General features: G+C 41.0%; 1 protein-coding gene across 1 annotated transcript in view; it reads left to right on the forward strand.

Moving 5' to 3' along the window:
- Positions 1-18,426, forward strand: part of FOCAD (focadhesin) — a 2,336,882-nt gene that overhangs the window by 2,252,614 nt on the left and 65,842 nt on the right. The window contains exon 45 of the mRNA XM_044060381.1: positions 5,842-5,917. Coding sequence (XP_043916316.1) covers positions 5,842-5,917 — 76 coding nt within the window. The remainder of the gene's footprint in view (positions 1-5,841; positions 5,918-18,426) is intronic.

An 18,426-nucleotide genomic window follows, 5' to 3' on the forward strand; every position in this document is an offset into this window, starting at 1 on the left:
ACTGTTGCAGTCATGACTGTAGGGTTCTCCCCTGCCGGCAGGCAGCCCTCGGTCGGCCAGAATCCCAAAGTCTGGGTCCGGCGTCGGCTGTTCAACCATGCTCACTGACGTCAGAGCGCCAGGAGTACAAAGCTGACAGCCAACGCCATCTTCTCCAGTCTTTCTTGCCGTGCGGTGATAGCAGTTCGCAAGTGCCGGTCGGCTGACTCCTGACGAATTTTACTGATATACTTCGGTCCGAAGACTTTCTTCTCCACTCAAAGCTAAGTACCCCGTTGGGGAAACTTTTTTCTTGCTCCACTCCGATGTCAGAAAAAGTTAATAATTGTATTTCATGTGGGAAGCAAATACTTCATAAGGATTTTCATTCTTACTGTATTCCTTGCCTGACCACGACATAGCTAGTTGTCGGTTTTGTGCTAGATTCAATCAACGTACAATTAAGCGAAGGTACAATTTTGCTTTTCATTACTTCGGTAGACGCTTTAACTACAAAATGTTGTCGGATACAGTACCGGCTACCGGAGTTCACAAACGCCGCAAGGATAAAGACAGGTCTCCAAGGTCAAAATCTGATGATAGCGCACAAGCGGAGCCAGCTTCAGGTTCGGCCGTCGTCAGTGAGGCGCTTTTGCAGCCCCTGTCGTCGGCCATTTCAGAACCGACGGCCGAAACAGACTCTCATGAGGAGCCAACCAGGCCTTTAAATATTTCTGTTGCAGGACCTTCGGACAATGCTCCTTTGGATGGGTCCAGAGCCGCTGTGCAGATACCGGCTTCCGAAGGGGTTTTCAGGCCTACTCAGCTACTATTAAAGGCAAAGCCAAAGACAAAGGCAAAGACTCCTTCAAAATCAAAGACTTCAACACAGGCCTCTTCTGAGCCGGCTCCCAAGTCACAGAAACAGTTACTCAAGATGGCGGAGGATTTAATTACTATGATTAGGGGTTCTCATCCCCCTCCAGACAAAAGGCCAAGGCAGGATGTTTCTTATGATTCCTCTGATCAGGCTTCTGTTTCCTCAGTTTCTTCTTCTGATCAGGAATATTCTTTCCCTCCTTATGAGGATTCTGATGCTGAAGAATCCATTCCTTCTGCTTCTTCCCCTGAGGATTTCTCTTTTGGGGAAACTTTGCATGAAATGAGGGAACATTTCCACTGGGAAGGACAGGAGTTTTCGGAATCCAAGAAAAGACTGAGGGAATTTCTTCTTCTTCCCCAACATAGACCCCTGGCTATTCCTCCTGTTTTGGATATTATGGATGTTGCCTTTTTGGAGGCTAACTTAACCCCTGACTCTTTTCCTCCTGCTCCTGTTAAGCCTGATAGATATTACAGGGTTCCTGATTCCCATCAGTTTTTATACAAGAACCCTTCTGCTGACCCTGAAACCATTTCTCAGGGTCCTAAGGGAGTTAAGGCCGCTTCTGCCAAAAATCCCATTCCTACTGAAAAGGATTCTCGATCCTTAGAAAGATGGGGCAAAAAGGTGTACACTTCTGCTACTTTGTCCATTAGGGCTTTAAACTGTCAGTTTCATAAGTTTAAATACCAGCAATTTCTATTGTCTGTCTTAAAACAAAAGCTTACTTCCATTTCTGCCTGTGCAGATGATAAGGAATTACATGACTTATTGCACGCCACTGAACAAGTTGGGAAGCATGGTTTATACAGTGGATTTGATGCCTTGGAGGCTTCTTGTAGGGCTGCGGCCTCTGGCACAGTCATTAGAAGGCATGCATGGCTAAAGGAACAAAATTTACCTGATCAAGTAAAGGCTAAATTATTGGATGCTCCTTTTCAGCATAATGTTTTGTTTGGATCTAAAGCTGAAGAGGTGATTAAAAAGATGGAGGATAAGGCGAAATCTATGCAAACAGTTAAAGATTTCTTAAAAGTACAGCCTCCTAGATTTAGCATGAATTGGCCTTCAAAAAATTGGTCCTTTCCCACTTCTGACAGGCCTCAGAGGGGTGTAGATATAGACGTTCCAGAGGGAGGCCTCAAATGCAAGCTGCTTATAGACCAAGACAGTGGACTGCTTCCACCCCTAGGGGAGGAGAGGACAGGTCACAATCTCAAAGGAAACAAACTCAATGACTCCCTCTATTGGGCTACAGGAACTTCTTGCCTGGAAGCCCCTCTTGGAGGAAAACTCTCTCTTTTTTATCAAAATTGGACTCAAATAACCCAAGACAAATGGGTTTTGGATGTGGTTTTAAGAGGTTACAAATTCCATTTTCATACTTTGCCAAGGCCAAGTGGATGGCCAGACCTTCCAAAGCATCAATGGACGGAGGCCTTAAACCAGGTGGAAGCTCTTATGGCTCTGAATGCCATAGAACTGGTTCCTCTTTCAGAGATGGGAAAAGGTTTTTATTCAGGGCTTTTTCTAGTCCCAAGGAAGCAAAACTCATGGAGACCCATTCTGGATCTGTCGGTCTTGAACACCTTTCTAGAGGTTCCAAAGTTCAAGATGCTTACTCTACAGCAGCTACTTCCAATGCTGTCCAAAAATGCATGGATGGTAACTTTGGATTTAAAGGAGGCATATTTACACATTTCCATCAGGCAGGATCACAGAAAATACCTCGGGTTCAAAGCCGGATCGAGGCACTTTCAATTCTCTGCGCTGCCCTTTGGATTATCTACTGCGCCCAGGGTCTTTACCAAATGCCTGGCTCCAGTAGTAGCTTACTGCAGACTCGAGGGAATTCAAATTTACCCTTATCTGGACGATTGTCTAATTTAGGCAGACAGCAAGGATGTCTTACTCCAGCATCTAAAATTTGTACAGCACCTCCTCAAGTTCCTGGGATTCTCTGTAAACATAAAAAAGTCAAATTTGACACCATCACAACAGATAACTTTTCTGGGTGCACTTCTAAACACTACAACCCAGATGGCATTTCTGACATCCGAAAAACAGTTACAGCTGGCTTCAACTTTCAGAACCTTGGCAACTTTAACTCATCTTTCTGCAAGGAAATTCCTGCAGGCTTTGGGTTACATGGCCTCCTGCATCCTTCTCGTACCATATGCAAGACTACACACGAGGAAAATACAGTGGTACTAAAAAGTGTATGGTCTCAGCATTGCCACAGTTTAGACATACTGATCTCCGTCCTTCATTGCCTTCAAAAGGAATTTCTTTGGTGGTCCAGGGCATGTGCTCTAAACAAAGGGAAGCCCTTCCGTCTGCCTCCTGCCTCTCAGATTGTAACCACGGATGCCTCGAATTATGCTTGGGGAGCCCATTTTCAGGGCAATTGTTTGCAGGGCCTTTGGACAAAGGATCAGAAGCACCTGCATATCAATTTAAAGGAAATGTTAGCCGTTCAGAAAGCTCTATTGGCCTTCAGGAATCTTTTACAACCAGGACAACTGTTAATACGGACAGACAACACCACAGTTATGTGGTACATAAACAAGCAAGGGGGATCTCATTCCTACCCCCTTTGCAGACTAGCCATGGATCTATGGAACACAGCTCTAGCTTGCAATCTGGATCTTCAAGCTCAATTTCTGCCAGGGAAACGGAACTTCCTGGCAGACAGTCTGAGCAGAAATCTTTCGGATCCACACGACTGGATGCTGGACACCAACATTTTCAGGATGATAACAGCAGTCTGGGGATGTCCTCACATAGACCTGTTTGCATCCCATCTCAATCATCAACTACAGACTTTTTGCACCAGGACTTTCCACAGAGAAGCTTGGAAAGTGGACGCCCTGTCATTCAGTTGGAGGAACCTCTCGGGATATGCCTTTCCGCCTCTTCCTCTTCTTCCACGGGTTTTATTGAAGATAAAACAGGACAAGCCCAAGTTGATAATCTTGCTGGCCCCAAATTGGCCTCGGCAGTTTTGGTATCCAACTCTAAAAAACCTATGCCTGGAGTCCCCTTGGGTTTTACCTCAGTCTCCGAACCTTCTGTCCCAGCATGAGGGTCAGGTTCTACACTCTCATGTCAGAACTCTCAGCCTGGCGGCCTGGTTAATCCAGGGCCTTTGATTTCTTCTTTACTGCCCAAGCAGGTTATGGATGTCATTTTAGAAGCCAGACGTCCTAGCATTAGAAAATCTTATGCAGGAAAATGGAAAAGATTTTGTTCCTGGATGCAGGCTCAGGATTCTGATCCTCTTCTTCCTAACATTACTTTAATTTTACTTTACTTGACAGATCTCTTACATAAGGGTCTCTCTCTCTCTCTTCCATTAAGATACATGCCTCTGCTATTTCTGCTCATTATAATTCAGACCCTCCCATCTTTTCCCACCAGCTTATGCGACAGTTTCTCAGAGGAGCTAAGAACTTAAGACCTCCTAGATCTCCTCCTATTCCTGCTTGGGATCTCAACTATGTTTTGGAAAAACTAACCTTGCCTCCTTTTGCGCCTGCTGCCTCTTCTGACATCAAGTTTTTATCTTGGAAGACAGCCATCCTGTTAGCCCTAACCTCTGCCAGGAGAGTTTCAGAGTTACAAGCTCTTATGGCTGTGGAACCTTATATTATTTTTCATCAAGACAGGGTATCTTTGAGGACTAATCCTACCTTCATGCCTAAGGTGGTTTCCAAAGTGGCTTTAAATCAAACTATACACTTGCCAACCTTTTTCCCCACTCCTCAAAATATAGGGGAAAGGATCTTACATTCTTTGGATGTACACAGACAGCTACGTTTTTACCTGAACAGAACCAAGGACATCAGGAAATCAGAACAATTGTTTGTTTCTTATGCTTCAAGTTCCCAAGGTAAAGCCATTTCAAAACAGACCATTTCTAAATGGATTGCTCATGAAATCAGATTTTTTTATTCTCACCATGGAAAGCAAATCCCAGGGAGTATACGGACTCATTCCACCAGAGCTGCTGCCACTTCTGCGGCCTTCCTCAGGGGAGTTCCTACCAAGGACATTTTGGAAGCTGCAACTTGGAGTTCAGTGCATACATTTTCTAAGCACTACAATCTACCTCTCTGCTCTAAGTCTAGGGCAGGCTTTGCCTCTGCAGTCTTGCAGGGCCTTTTAGCCGCCCCTTCCTCTTTATGACCACCTCCCTTTCTTTCAGCTTTGGGATTCTACCCTACAGTCATGACTGCAACAGTGAAACATGATGAACATAGTACAGTTGTGTACACCTACCATAAATGTAGATGTTCGAATGTCTTCACTGTTGCAGTCTGGGTTTCCCTCCCTCCTGTCCCCTCTTATTTTTACTTTTGTGTATTTCCTTTTTTCACCATTCTTCTGAGGTGTATTTGCAAAGGTTATGGGACCTTTTTCATTTTGGGACTCCTGACATCTGGGGCAAGAAAAACTGGAGAAGATGGCGTCGGCTGTCAGCTTTGTACTCCTGGCGCTCTGACGTCATGGAGCATGGTTGAACAGCCGACGCCGGACCCGGACCCGGACTTTGGGATTCTGGCTGACCGAGGGCTGCCTGCCGGCAGGGGAGAACCCTACAGTCATGACTGCAACAGTGAAGACACTCTAACATCTACATTTATGGTAGGTGTACACAACTGTACTTTTTTTTTTGAGTTTTTGTCTTTAAAGTAATTACTTTATTGTGAAATTGTTAGAAGTTTCCTTTGTTGGATTGTGAATGCGTGTTTTTACACAGCAATATCCATATAAAAATATGCAGTTCCAAAATTTCAGCCTTAAAAAATGTATTGAGTTGTAGACTTTTTTTTCTGTTTGAATTGGAAGCCTTCCATTCATCCAAGGAAAAATTGCCGTTATAAATATGAAAAAACGGGGGGATAAACACATATTTGTATGATTTTTAAGCAGCAGTATTGTTTTAATACTAAGCATTTTTTTTCTTTTCCTTTCAGTTTATTGACTGGTTATTTACTTTACTAGAAAGTCCAAAAAAAGCTCTGACTTCCAGCTCTAGAAACACTGTTAAAGGTACGTATTCCTGTTAACAACCAAATACACTGTAAGTGTGCTTTTCCAGACTTTGTGTTAAATGATGTTATATAATGAAATGCTACGTGTATTTTAAGGCAGGAAATTAACTCTCTGTATACATGGCAACCAGCAACAATTGCTATGTGACACAAAAGGCTTAATGTACTACAAATGGTTATTCAAAATGTGCTCACTTCTGAAGTGAGGGAGGCAGTCAGGTCATTTGCATTTCCAGTACCTGCTAGAAGTCTATGGCATATAGTATATGGTTCAAAGGTGCGAGCTTAGCTCTTCTAAACCATTATCCCATTTTAGCGTTCACCGCTCCTATGTGGGAGTGAGAACTGATAGAAAGCAGAGCAAGCTGTTGCATGTAATAAATATCATGCACATCAGCTGACAAGGTGGCTTTTGACAAAACAGAAAAGCTGTGCCTCTCACAGATGATGGCCACTAAATTTCACCACCTGTCCCCCAGCTTGGCTCCGTAAGGTAAACTGCCAGAAGAGAAATTCACTCTAGAAGCAGGATACCCCCCCCCCCCCCCCCCACACACACACACACACGTGTGGTGATTTGTGGTGCTCCATTTCAGACAGTAAGGCTGAGCAAATGGGTCACTAGACTCCATGGTGCTTGATGGTCAGTAAGAAGTAGAGAAGAAGATTATTACAGAAGATGCTAGAAGTCCATGTGTATCTATTACAAACAGCAGGAGATGAAAATGCATCGGTGATGTTTTTCTTTTCACATTTACTGATTAACTCTGAATCAAATTTTTGTAATCAAACTGGATGGAAAATCATACATTGTAGTTACTGTTGTTGGTCTCTCTCTTTGTTTATACAAGGCTACTGTGCTATGTTACTGAGATGTTTATATTTGCTGCGCCATGTGTGAGAATGGATTTAAAAGTATGGGGGACTGAGGTGTATGAACTGGGAACTTCACTGTACAGTCAGGGTTTTTGGTTAGTGTTTTGCCTGATTAATGAGATCAACAAAACATGACTTGTTGAAAAGTCATTCAACTGAATGTAGGGGAGGAAGTTTCTCTTGGGGAAGCTGCCCATGTTTGGATCTCTGGAATTCATGTTTAATGTATAACCAAGGCTGGTCCTATTACGAGGGTATCACTGCAGGATCATTATTAGGTTTCATGAATTTTTGCTAGCAGATTAGAACTCCATGGGAAGAGTTTTAAAGAAGTGTTGGGGTGGACATTTTTGAGTGAGTAACAACAGTAACACTCTTCCATTCGTCAGGTGCAGTTTCATTGGAAAGAGAGAGGTTACATATCAATATTAATGGGTAGAAAATATAGTTGACTACTATGTTCATGATGAGCAGCCTGTGGACTCGGAGAAAACTAAAGGACAATTTGTTGGGGATCTAAAGGAAAGCAAAAATGGGTTTTGTGGTACTGGGTTAGCATTGTTGCATCACAGTGCTTAGTCTTCAGTTTAGTTCACAACTGAGGTGCGTTCTGTGTGGAGTCTGCATGAGCTTTCACCAAGTGTTTCAGTTTCCTCCCACATCCTAAAGACATACAATAGGTAAAACTGTGACCTCAGATTGCCCATAGGTGTGCTGTAAATGTTTGTGTATATATGCACACATGTCCTGGAGTAGATTGACATCCCATTCAGGATTAGATTTCTTAAGTCTCCCCAGTGACCCTGTACTGGATAAAGCCTGTAATCAGAGAAAAATGAGTAGGTATACTGAATTATTAGAGAGCAGATTAAAGTTGAGTAATAGGAGTACTGAACTGGCAAATCTGGTAGAGAGAAGTAAGTTACATGATTGGAGTATGAAAGCAGGTTGCACAAAATGTCTTCATATGCTTCATTTGACTAAAATAGTGAACAAAGAGAGAGAGTAAAAAAAGTTTTTATTTGAACTAGAATAGAATTGTTTTTAAATTTCAGACCACTAGAATGTTGGGTTGCTTAGAAGTGTTTGTTGCGAGACCTACAGTTGATTGAGGTGGCAGTTTTAATGACAAGTCTTCTCTGCTTGCAAACAGTTTTGTAGAATGCCAAATAAATTGGATTTTGAGTGAATTTTTTTTTGGGAGGTGGGGAGGTTGGCATAATGGTTAAGGTGTTTACCTTACATAAAGTGCAGGGTTTGATTCTCATATGGGATAATTGACTAGGCTTAAAATGGCCCACAAGGGCAGTTACCCTGCTACTAGTCTATGAACCTAATCTATGGATCAGGCCTTGTTCAGTTGCTTTTTTGGGTGTTTGAAGTCAGTAACGAGCCATGTGCAGCGGTTTCAATTGAGTGGAAGGTATCTTAAATTGGGAATAGCAAAGAGTAGAAGTGCAGGACAGCTGTGTTTGTTGTAAAGAGTGATCTAGTAAGTGGCTTATTTATGAGTTATAAGAATAGTAGCATTTGAAGAAAGAGTCTGTAATTATTGTTAGTTGAAAGAATTTGCTATTTGCTAGATATTTGTTCTTTACAAGTCCACAAAGTTCAGCAGTGACTATAGCTGTATATATTACTGAAGTGAAGAACAGAGCCGAAGTTGCACTTGTGGTGTAAGTAATAACAAAAGAAGAGGCAAACTTTTGAGAGAGAATCAAACATAACCTTATCAAAACAAGTGCTGAGGGGGAACAGTGAACTTTGGGTATCAAGAAGCATTTAGAGACAGTAGAATGAATACTATTGTCATTGTTGTAAAGGAAGACAAGACTGCATTTGTTTTAGTCTGTTATTTCTGTATAGAGTAATTCAAAGAGGGCATTACAAATTGTTTACTGTAGAAGAGGTGGTCTTAACTGTGGTGGTGGTGCTGCGGTAGCGTTGTCGCCTCACAGTACGACGTTGTCCTGTTCGATTCTCAGCTAGAGCGTCTTCTGTGTGGAGACATGCATGAATGGGTGTACCTTCGTTGAAGGTTGTGCATCAGGGCCGGCAACTCAGCATGTAAAACTCTACTGCCAATCATTAGCAGACCGGAGTTCCTCTGTGGCGACCCCTAACAGGGAAAAGCCGAAAGACACAACAAAAGAAGAGGTGGTCTTAAGAATTGTAAATGCCAAGTATTTTTTTCAGCACTATGTTGAAGCCATGCTGTTGGCAGATTAACCTGGACAAGGCAAACTCCTTAGTATGTACATTTAATGTCATTAGAATGGTCCAGATTCCCCGGGCATCCATTTGGTATTTTATCAGTACCGGTGTTCGAGAGGTGTTCTAAATAGCTGTTATTTGCATTGTATTAAAATTGAATTGTCTGTCTGTGTGAGGTCTGACACAAGAAGAGCAAAATGAGATTGTTATAGATATTGAATATATTAAAACAATGCCACTTCAAGTAGAATAACAGCAACTTTCAAATCAGTGTGTTATGTTTGAAGTATGTGTGTTATATCAGAATATGTCATGTCAGAGGGTTTGAAATCTGACCTGAAAAAGAAGTTAAGAATTCCAAGGCCAGAAAAGAAGTAAGCATTGGAACTATTTCTAGAAATGCTGCAATATCTTGAAAAATGAGAAAAATAAGAGATTTTAAATTGGTAATTCTAGATTTGGGTGATGAGATGTATGATTAAAAAGGATTCTGGTGCTTTGGTGCTTGTATGTTGCTGAGCTGTAATTTTACATCCCCAGGAAGGGTATATGGGTCATAATTGCAAAAGAGCTTTAGGAATTTATATCAGATGGCAGGAAACCAAGGGTTAAGTTGAAAAAAATGATGTTACCAGAGGAACATGTAAGGAAATATTTTGAAATGACTCTGCTATGATTATTATATATCCTGCAAGCCCCAAACTGCATAACAAAATGGAAGAAATTAGACAGTAGTATGGAAGTAAGACAGGAGAAGTTAATATTCTGGAGTCTAATACAATAGAAGCTGAGCCTACCTACATATGGGGCATTATGCTTCCAGTGTTAAAACTTAAGCAGTGTTGTATGTGGAAGAAAGAAATACTACCATTAGAGTTGAAGAGTATAGCAAATGGGAAATGAGCAGTTGAAAAAGCTAGCCATAAGTGGGTTTGCATGTGTGTAAAGAGCCAAGATGCTGGAAACAGAATGGGACCGCTGTTGAGTTGGGGGGACACCAAAGTCCATTTGCAGGAAAAACACTATCTTAAGACTATAGGACTGAGATTGAAATGTAGAGAGATAGTAAGATATAGTGAGGAACTAGGAGGTAAGCCTAAACTAGTGAAATTCTTGATCAAGCCTAGAATTGATAATGTGAGCTTCAATGATGTTGTGACTAAGGCATATAAAAGCCTCCTCTATAACTTCCAGCATTTAGCAGTAATGTGTAGAAGGGAAAGGGGAAGAGGATAAGAGATAAGTATATAGGACAGTCAGCAAGAAAAAATGTGTCTAATTCTCAGATGTACAGCAAATTCTAGTTGGTTCAAGAGCTTTGGCTGTGGAAGTACTTCATCAATATTTTATACCCTCTGAACATGTTTGAAGACTTGAGCAGGTCCAAGAAAGAAGCTGGAATAATTCAGTATTTCAGGCTTTTATAGGATCATATGAGTTACAAGGCAGCTAAACCATAAGGCCATTTCCCCTTGTTAGTACCCACCTTTAGGTCTTGCATCTCTTCTTAAGGAGGACCAGACCAGTCATACAGTGGGGTGAATTTATGAACTGCCATCCAGTTGTCCAATCCCTTTTTAAAGAAACCAAGGTAATAAAATGTAAAACTAAAATCAGCAAAAATAAAAGTCCAGGCCACAAACGAAGGTGCAAAATTCCTTTATGGTTCCACAATACTTCACAAATGAGCGCTTTCGTCTAATAATAAGACTTCATCAGATAAAAGCACTGGTACTACATACAGCTTTATATACTTAATCTCAATCAACACCAACACATAATTAAAATTTAAAGTAACATCACCATATTATACCTTACTATAATATATTTTATTAAAAAGCTCAGACTAAATAGAGCTAAACATCATATACTTGTTCAAATATATACTTATACAAATAACTTGCATAACAAATGGTAAAACACATTAAGTATAATATGTTTAAAAATCACACACTTTCAGCTTTTTTGAATAATGCAGATTTTATACTAATATAGTCATTAAGACCTGGTGGGATATTGAATTTAAGCCTAAGCTGTCAAATAAGTTTCCTATATAGCAAAGCATTTTTCAAATCACCCCCTGCCCCTTGTAGGTGTTTCTTAACTGTGTCAATAATACCAAACTTATAACCTTCAAAGGAGGGAGCATGAAACACTGTGCTTATATAAGGCACTGGTTTCCTTGTGTGTCTTAATGTCGTATAAATGTTCATAAATACGATCTTTAAATTTTAATTGTGTGTTGGTGTTGATTTTTGTACCTTCGTTTGTGGCCCTTTTTAAAGAAAGACAGTGTGTCACACTGCTTAACTTGGAAATGGAGTTTGTTCCAGGGAAGGGGTAAGTGCCTCGTGAAAAATCTATTCCTCTTTCCCCTTGTCTTATTTATTTGTTGAAGTGGATTCAGATTTCTCTGACTAGTGTTAGCTGGACTGTTTGATTTCTTGAGGTATAAGAGATTGCGAACTACTGGGTCCCATATAGCGTTATAAGCAAGGCACATATCACTACTGAGGAGTCTGTATGAAACTAAGCATGGGGACAAAGTCTCCAGTCTTTCTTGGTAATTCAGGTAATTTAAGCTCCTGCTCTTTTTAGGTACAAATCTCTGGGGTCTTCCCAGTTACTTAATCAGCTTAGTAAGGTACATCTCAAAGGGGCAATTGTACTTAATGATGAGTCTAATGAGTGTGGAGGTCAAACAGATGAGGATGACTTTTGATCTAGAAGAAATACCTTTTGCTGTGAACTCTGCAAATTAAAAGGATTTCCTAACCATTGTTGCAATGTGGTGGTCAAACATAAAGGAGCTGTTCAGCCAAGTGAGCAGGTGTCTCACATTTTTATTTTGAAGTGGTGCTTTATTCCAAAGCTAGGGGTGCTTGCCAAATGCTGCAGTGTTGCACTTCTTGAAGTTGATCTTGGGCCCATTTTAGTACACCAGCTATCAGAGGGTGACTTAACAGTGACACCCAGCTTGTAATCATCACTGAACTTTGATAACTAGAGATATTTGTTTTGTCATATGGAGACTGGAGAGGTATATAATGAACAGCAGAGGTCCCAGCACAGACACAGAACTCCACTGGTCACCTTCATGCTCTCAGGGTATGCTTCCCATGCTCTTACTGTATGAGGCATGTCTCTAACCCAGTTGGCTATCCACCTAACCCCACATATGGGTAGGTTTGGAGCTCTTTGAACTAATTTGTTATATTTGCTTGTGGTCTGGTGTCACATGCCTTGATAAGGCTGAGGAACACTTTGTGGACAGATTGTCCGTAGTCTACAGCCTGAGTAACTTCTCAAAGAAGTTCAGATTCATTAGACAAGATCTGTCATTGACAAAGCCAGTATCTGGGCATCAAGTTTTGATAAGGGTGCAATCACTCCAGGCACTTTCTTGTCAAGGGCACAATTCATGCTAAATAAATAAAAACTGTTTTGTACAAATATATTTCTTTTTTATTTTATTTTTATTCCCCTTTAAGGAAAACAGAAGAAATGGCAAAAATGTCCTACACTGATGTCCAAGACACTTCAGTATCTCTGCACACCCCTCTTTCATGTTATCTTGCATAGGCACCATCCCAAAGACTTGTGATTGTCTGTGCAGGTGTAGGGGGCAGTGTAGAGAAGGCAGTTACAGGGCTTTATGTTTGGTACCCACAGAGAGTGATTAAACAAAATAAGTCAAGCCAAAGCAATTTAATCACTAGCTGTGGGTATGCTAGCTATTAAATTTCATTTACAATACAAAAAAACTTGGTTTCATTCTTGGTTCCCTTCCTGTCACAGTAGGGTCAGATTTGATTTGAAACTCAAATCCAAACAACAGTCTGCTTTTTTGTACCTGGGGGGATGGCTGCCTGGTTGGAAGAGAGGAAAATAAAAATAAAACTTGGACCCCCCCCAGCTAAACCTAGAATATTCAGAAACTGTTCTGCACCCAGCAGGATAAAAAGCATTCTCATCAAGTTAAACAAACAACTCAGAGGTCAAATCAAGTCTACCAAAGCCAAATTTGAGGTAAATTTGGCCTCCTGGTTCAAAGACAACCACAAGGCATTCTTTAGTTATGTCCGCAACCTCAAAGGCAATACACAATTGTGTGTAGAGCTTATTGTAAGTGGAGCCACCTATATTGAGACAGAAGATGTAGCAAACCTACTGACCAATAAATTTAGCCCCAACTTTACCCCTTTCTCTCCCTAAACCTTCTCTCAGGAAATACCATCAAATATAATTCTCCCCTGCTGTCACTAAAGAACAGACCCTTAATTCTCTAAGGCCAAGACCACTGCATCAGTGGGCCCAGACAATATCCCAGAATGTCTTCTAAATAGCATGAAACATTACCTTATCAGTTCCTCTGGAATTGATGTTTAACTGTAGCCTCCAAACAGGCGTTGTGCCTCATGAATGGAGAACAGCAACAGTCATCAATCTGCACAAAGGTGGGCCAACTACCGACCCATAAGTTTCACTAGTGTTATACGTAAAGCCAAGGAAAGAATTATCATTGAAATGATCAGTAACAATATAGTAAATCTGCAGACACTGGACCCAACCCAGTTTGGTTTTGTCAAGGACAGACCATGCCTACTCAACATGGTGGACTTCTTTGATAAGGTCACCAAAGCAATGGATGAGGGAAAATGGTTCACACTGCCTACTTTGACCTGGCCAAGGCATTTGAGACAATACTCCACTTGGCCATTGTTGACAAACTCAGGAGGTTAGATACAAACTCATAAGTCACCTGGTGGATAGCCAACTGGCTCACAGACAGGACCCAGCAAGTTGGAATTCCGAGGCTACCTCTACAAAGAGGCCAGTCACAAGTGAAGTCCTTCAGAGATTGGTGCTTGCACTGCTCCTTTTTGGCATTTACTTCTCTGAGGTCAAGGCCAATGTCATTGTTTTCTGGCTGACTAAATTTGCAGATGATTGCAAATTAGGAGCTGTCATTGAATCCCACAATGACAAAAATGTTCTCCAGGAAGGGCTGACACAAACAAACTGGGCTCTGACAGCCCTGGGCTAAAACTAAATGCCAAGAAATGCATAATATCCTTGTGGGAAGTCATCCACCCCTGGAACTATCATATTGATGACACACCCCTTAGAGGTGAACCAGTTGTCAGGGACTTAGGGACACACGTAGACAGTAATCTAGCCTTTGACCATCACTTGTCTACAGTAGTGAAGAAGTCATTCTAAGTTGCGCAACTTATAAACAAAGGTATGGCATCCAATTTGAAGGAAGTCATTGTTACACCGTATTCGGTATTCATCAGACCTATCATTGAGTACAATCCCCCTTTTGGTATGTACCAAACTAGGCATATCAAACAACTGGCACATCCACAGAGGTTCCTCACTGAAAGAATACAGGGCGTAACTAAGATGTCCTATGTAGACTGCCTCAAGGCCCTGTCCCTGTATTGTGTCCTACAGGCTCTTGAGGGCAGATCTATGCCTGGCATATAGGGCATTGTCAGACGTCACTCTGATGGACCTCCTGTATTTCCACAGAACAAACAGCACCAGAATTACCCATTCTAAAGACTTAAACCTTGCCTGTGATAAAAATAGGACTGGCTGGAGAGACAGGTATGTATCCCAGAGACTACCCCATCTCAGGGACAGGCTTCCCATCCATGTGAAGCAGAGTTCCTCCCTAACCCAGTTCAAGTGCATCTTGGACAATTGGATGGGGAACAGGAAATTCATCACTGGTTTGGCACCTACGTCTCTAATAGACACAGGCAGCATGTGAATGGTTCATCTCCCAAGCCCTGCTTGTAAATGTTTTATTTCCCAAGCCCCTGCTTACACTTATCAAGGGTACCAGAACTTATCAGATATTTGGGACAAATGGCTAGACTTAAAAAGGCCCTTGTGTTCGTTAGCCTAGTTAGCACCTATGAACTTTCACATTGGGCAGGGTGAGGGCAGTAAAACAAATGAAGGAAGTAAGTGTGTGTCACACAGACTTATGAATGAATAAATAAATGATAAAATTAATAATATACTATACTGACTGTGAGACTGGAGAGTGGATACTGGACACCTGGGCAGGCTGGGCAAGCAGCAGGCAGGCAAGGAGGCCAGAGATGGTACTGGCAGTCGTACCTCCTCCTTTCAATCTGCAAATGGGAACAGAGTCCCTTGATATGAAAAATAAGAACATCTGCTAAAAATGGATTTGGGGCTGGTGGGGGTTGAAGCAGTTGGTGTATCTCATAGTACTGGTTCCAAAAAGGAAAGACTATAACAAGGAACTGGAAGTTGAAATCTACTCTAGATGTTAGACTGGTCTTGGATATTATGCAAAAAGTAAGACAGAGATGTGATCAGCATTGGAATCCAGGGGGGTGAAAGGGAAAATGGTATTTAAGTGGCAACTCTATGTTGTTGTTGTATATTGTGGAATTTTGAATGCATCATCTGTGAAGTTTAACTGATATTTTCTTGTCTAACAATGGTTTTCAGTATACACATCAGTAATTCAAAAGATTTGTTCGTGAGTGGGAATTCAGACGCACAATACCTACATACACGCACAAGCGCATGCACACACTCCTCAGTCCAGTGGCCAAGGGGGAAGAATACTGTGTAGTGAAAAATCTCAATGGAAAGTGCTGTAGCAAAAGTTCTGAATATTGCCGTCTTGCAATTTTGGAATGCATGTAAAAGTTTAAAAAAATATTGAAAAAGGATACATACATTTTTGTATAAAAAGATAGCTGAATTTGTGGCTAACATCAAGAAAATTTCTGGATCAGCAGCTACCAATCCAGTCTATCAATTGTTCCAGAAACAGGCAACTCAACAACTTTTTGTGACACCCCCCCCTCCCCCCAATATCCTTTTTAGCAAACACTGCATGCAAAAGGTTATGTTTCCATATGGATGTTGATAGCATGTTTCCATGTTGACAGCCACATATAAAAGATTACCTCGGTGTCCAGTTTCACCTTCCAACTCATCTTTGAAGCTGTGGCCCAGGTATGTTTTCACTACAGCTTCATCCTTAGTTAAAAACACACCGACTGAACAAAAAAAAGAGAAACCAGCTGTGGCATAGGAATTTGCATATATTTAGTCTTGCCCTTTCCTGCCTTTTTCTGTCTAACTTTAACCTTTGTTAATTTAGCTTTTGATATTTATACAGTGAGAATACTCCTTTGTAGGATCACAGTCCCCCAGGAGCTCAGTTGTTGACAAGCAGAAGGTTGAAAAGACAATTACTATCATCACCTTCATTGCTAAAACCTGCAGTCCAGCACAGAGTGAAAAATGCTAGAAAGAAAGCAGAGAGAGAAAAATACTATGATAGAAACTTACAAGTGAGAGATAAAGTAGGTATCCAAAAAACATCTGTAGCCTGAAGATGAAGCAGTTTTTAAAGCAGTTGAAATAAGGTCATGAGTAGTTCAAAAGAAAATAAGTTGTTTTATAAATGTCAGATATTTATGCAAGACAACTATTTCCAAATTCTAGGATGATTACCATCAAGAATTGTCTCAAATTGCAATGTTGCAAAAAAATAGAAGACATGAAAACTGTACTAGTCAAGAGGTGCAGAGGTCCTGTCTCCAAGTGAAGCTGTAATGTAACATGAACTCTCTCTCCAAAGTAAAACCAGCTGTTCCCTGTAAATAGTCCTGTTTAATTCTCCAGATATGGTAGACCTTTGAGGAAATCAGATGGTTTTATGGACTGTTCTAGAGCTAAAATACATTCCAAAGATTGAGAGTTCCAATTTTAAATATGTATTTTTATTGTGTACTAAAGTGTTCATTTTATTATGAACAGCCCATGACATGCCTAGTATAGTGTACGGTTAATTTTCAGTATTTAGTGCAAGTGATCCTGAGACAGAGATGGTAGGATGACACTGTGGGACAGGCGAAGAAGTGAGGACATCAGAGCAGAAGGCCAAGTAGCTCCAACTGCAGAGGAGATTAAAGCAAACAGGTTATGGTGGTTTGAGCACATGTGCAAGAAAGCAGAAGACATTCTGGTGAATGTGATTTCGGACATAAAGGAAAAAGGCATGCGGAAATGATAGCATCCAGCAAAAAGATGGATGACTTCATAGGAGGTTACTAGGCTAATGGCCCTAGGGTCTTTCCAAGTGTAGCCATGTTATGCCCGTGTTCCCTAATTGAACTTGGATAGATGGTCGTTATTCTCAGAGCAAGTCTTTGATCAGAATCAATTGCCCCTGTCCATGAGGGACATAGGTGCTATCCCCAGGGTGAATTTATTGTGTGAGGGAAGACCTGTGACAGTTATGCATGACTGTTAAAGAGGGTAGTAGTGTGACATTGAATCAAGAGAGATGGCAATAGATGATACAACACCCTAACCCCCATGTACAAAAAGGGAAAATGGGGTTGATGATGATGAGTGCAATGCAATGTGTACTGCTGTATAGTAAAATAATACATTTTCTAACAATTTATTTTCTAACTTTATAAAATGGGAAGTAGAATATGGAGTATATAGCTTTCATAGTGATGAACTTGCAGTACTAATTTGCATGTCATTGGTACACAGACAGCCCAAGGAGTTCTCTTGGAGCCTTATGGATATTAGACTACATCTCCTGTCTCAGTGTGTGATTTATTAACCTTACTGATATATTACCTATGGAAAACACCTGCTTTATCTTGTGTCTCATTTATTACATAGTTAGATGTTTTGTGAGTGATTGTGAGTCCTTTGAAGACATGGAGTTGCTGAAATGCCAGATTTATTTATTTATTTTTTGTCAGTAGCTCAGTTTTTGTTTGTTTGTTTTTTAACATTTATGTACGGCGGTAGCATTGTTACCTCACAGCAAGAGGTTCTCCCGTTCGATTCTCGGCTGGGCTTGGGAGTGCCTTCTGTGTGGAGTCTGCATGTCCTCCCCGTGGTTGGGTAACATTCGAAAGACATTTCGTAAATGGGCTTGCCTTTGTTGAAGGTTGGGTGTCAAGCTGGCACCTTGGCATTTCGTAAAAATCTACTGCCAATCATTAGCAGACTGGAGTTCCGCTGTGGCGACCCCTTACCAGGAAAAGCCGAAAGACAAACAACATTTAGTTTCTTTTTTTGTTGTTTTATATCTATCTGTCTATATATGTGCATATATATGTATATATATATATATATATATATATATATATATATATATATATATATATATATATAAATATATTTATAGGTTCATAGGTAGGTACTAGGCTATCGGCCCTAGGGCCTATACAAGCCTAGCCATAATGATTCCCTGGCTATTGCTTCCCACAAATATCTACTTTCCTGGACGCCTGTCTAGCAAGGCTACTGATGTGATGCCCGGGGTGAATTTCCTATCGCCCATCCAATCGTCAAGGTTCCTCTTGAAGAAGGCCATTGAGGCGC

The sequence above is a fragment of the Protopterus annectens genome, chromosome 2.part0 (assembly GCF_019279795.1).
Source record: "Protopterus annectens isolate FY-2018-M chromosome 2.part0, PAN1.0, whole genome shotgun sequence".
Taxonomy (NCBI): Eukaryota; Metazoa; Chordata; order Ceratodontiformes; family Protopteridae; genus Protopterus; species Protopterus annectens.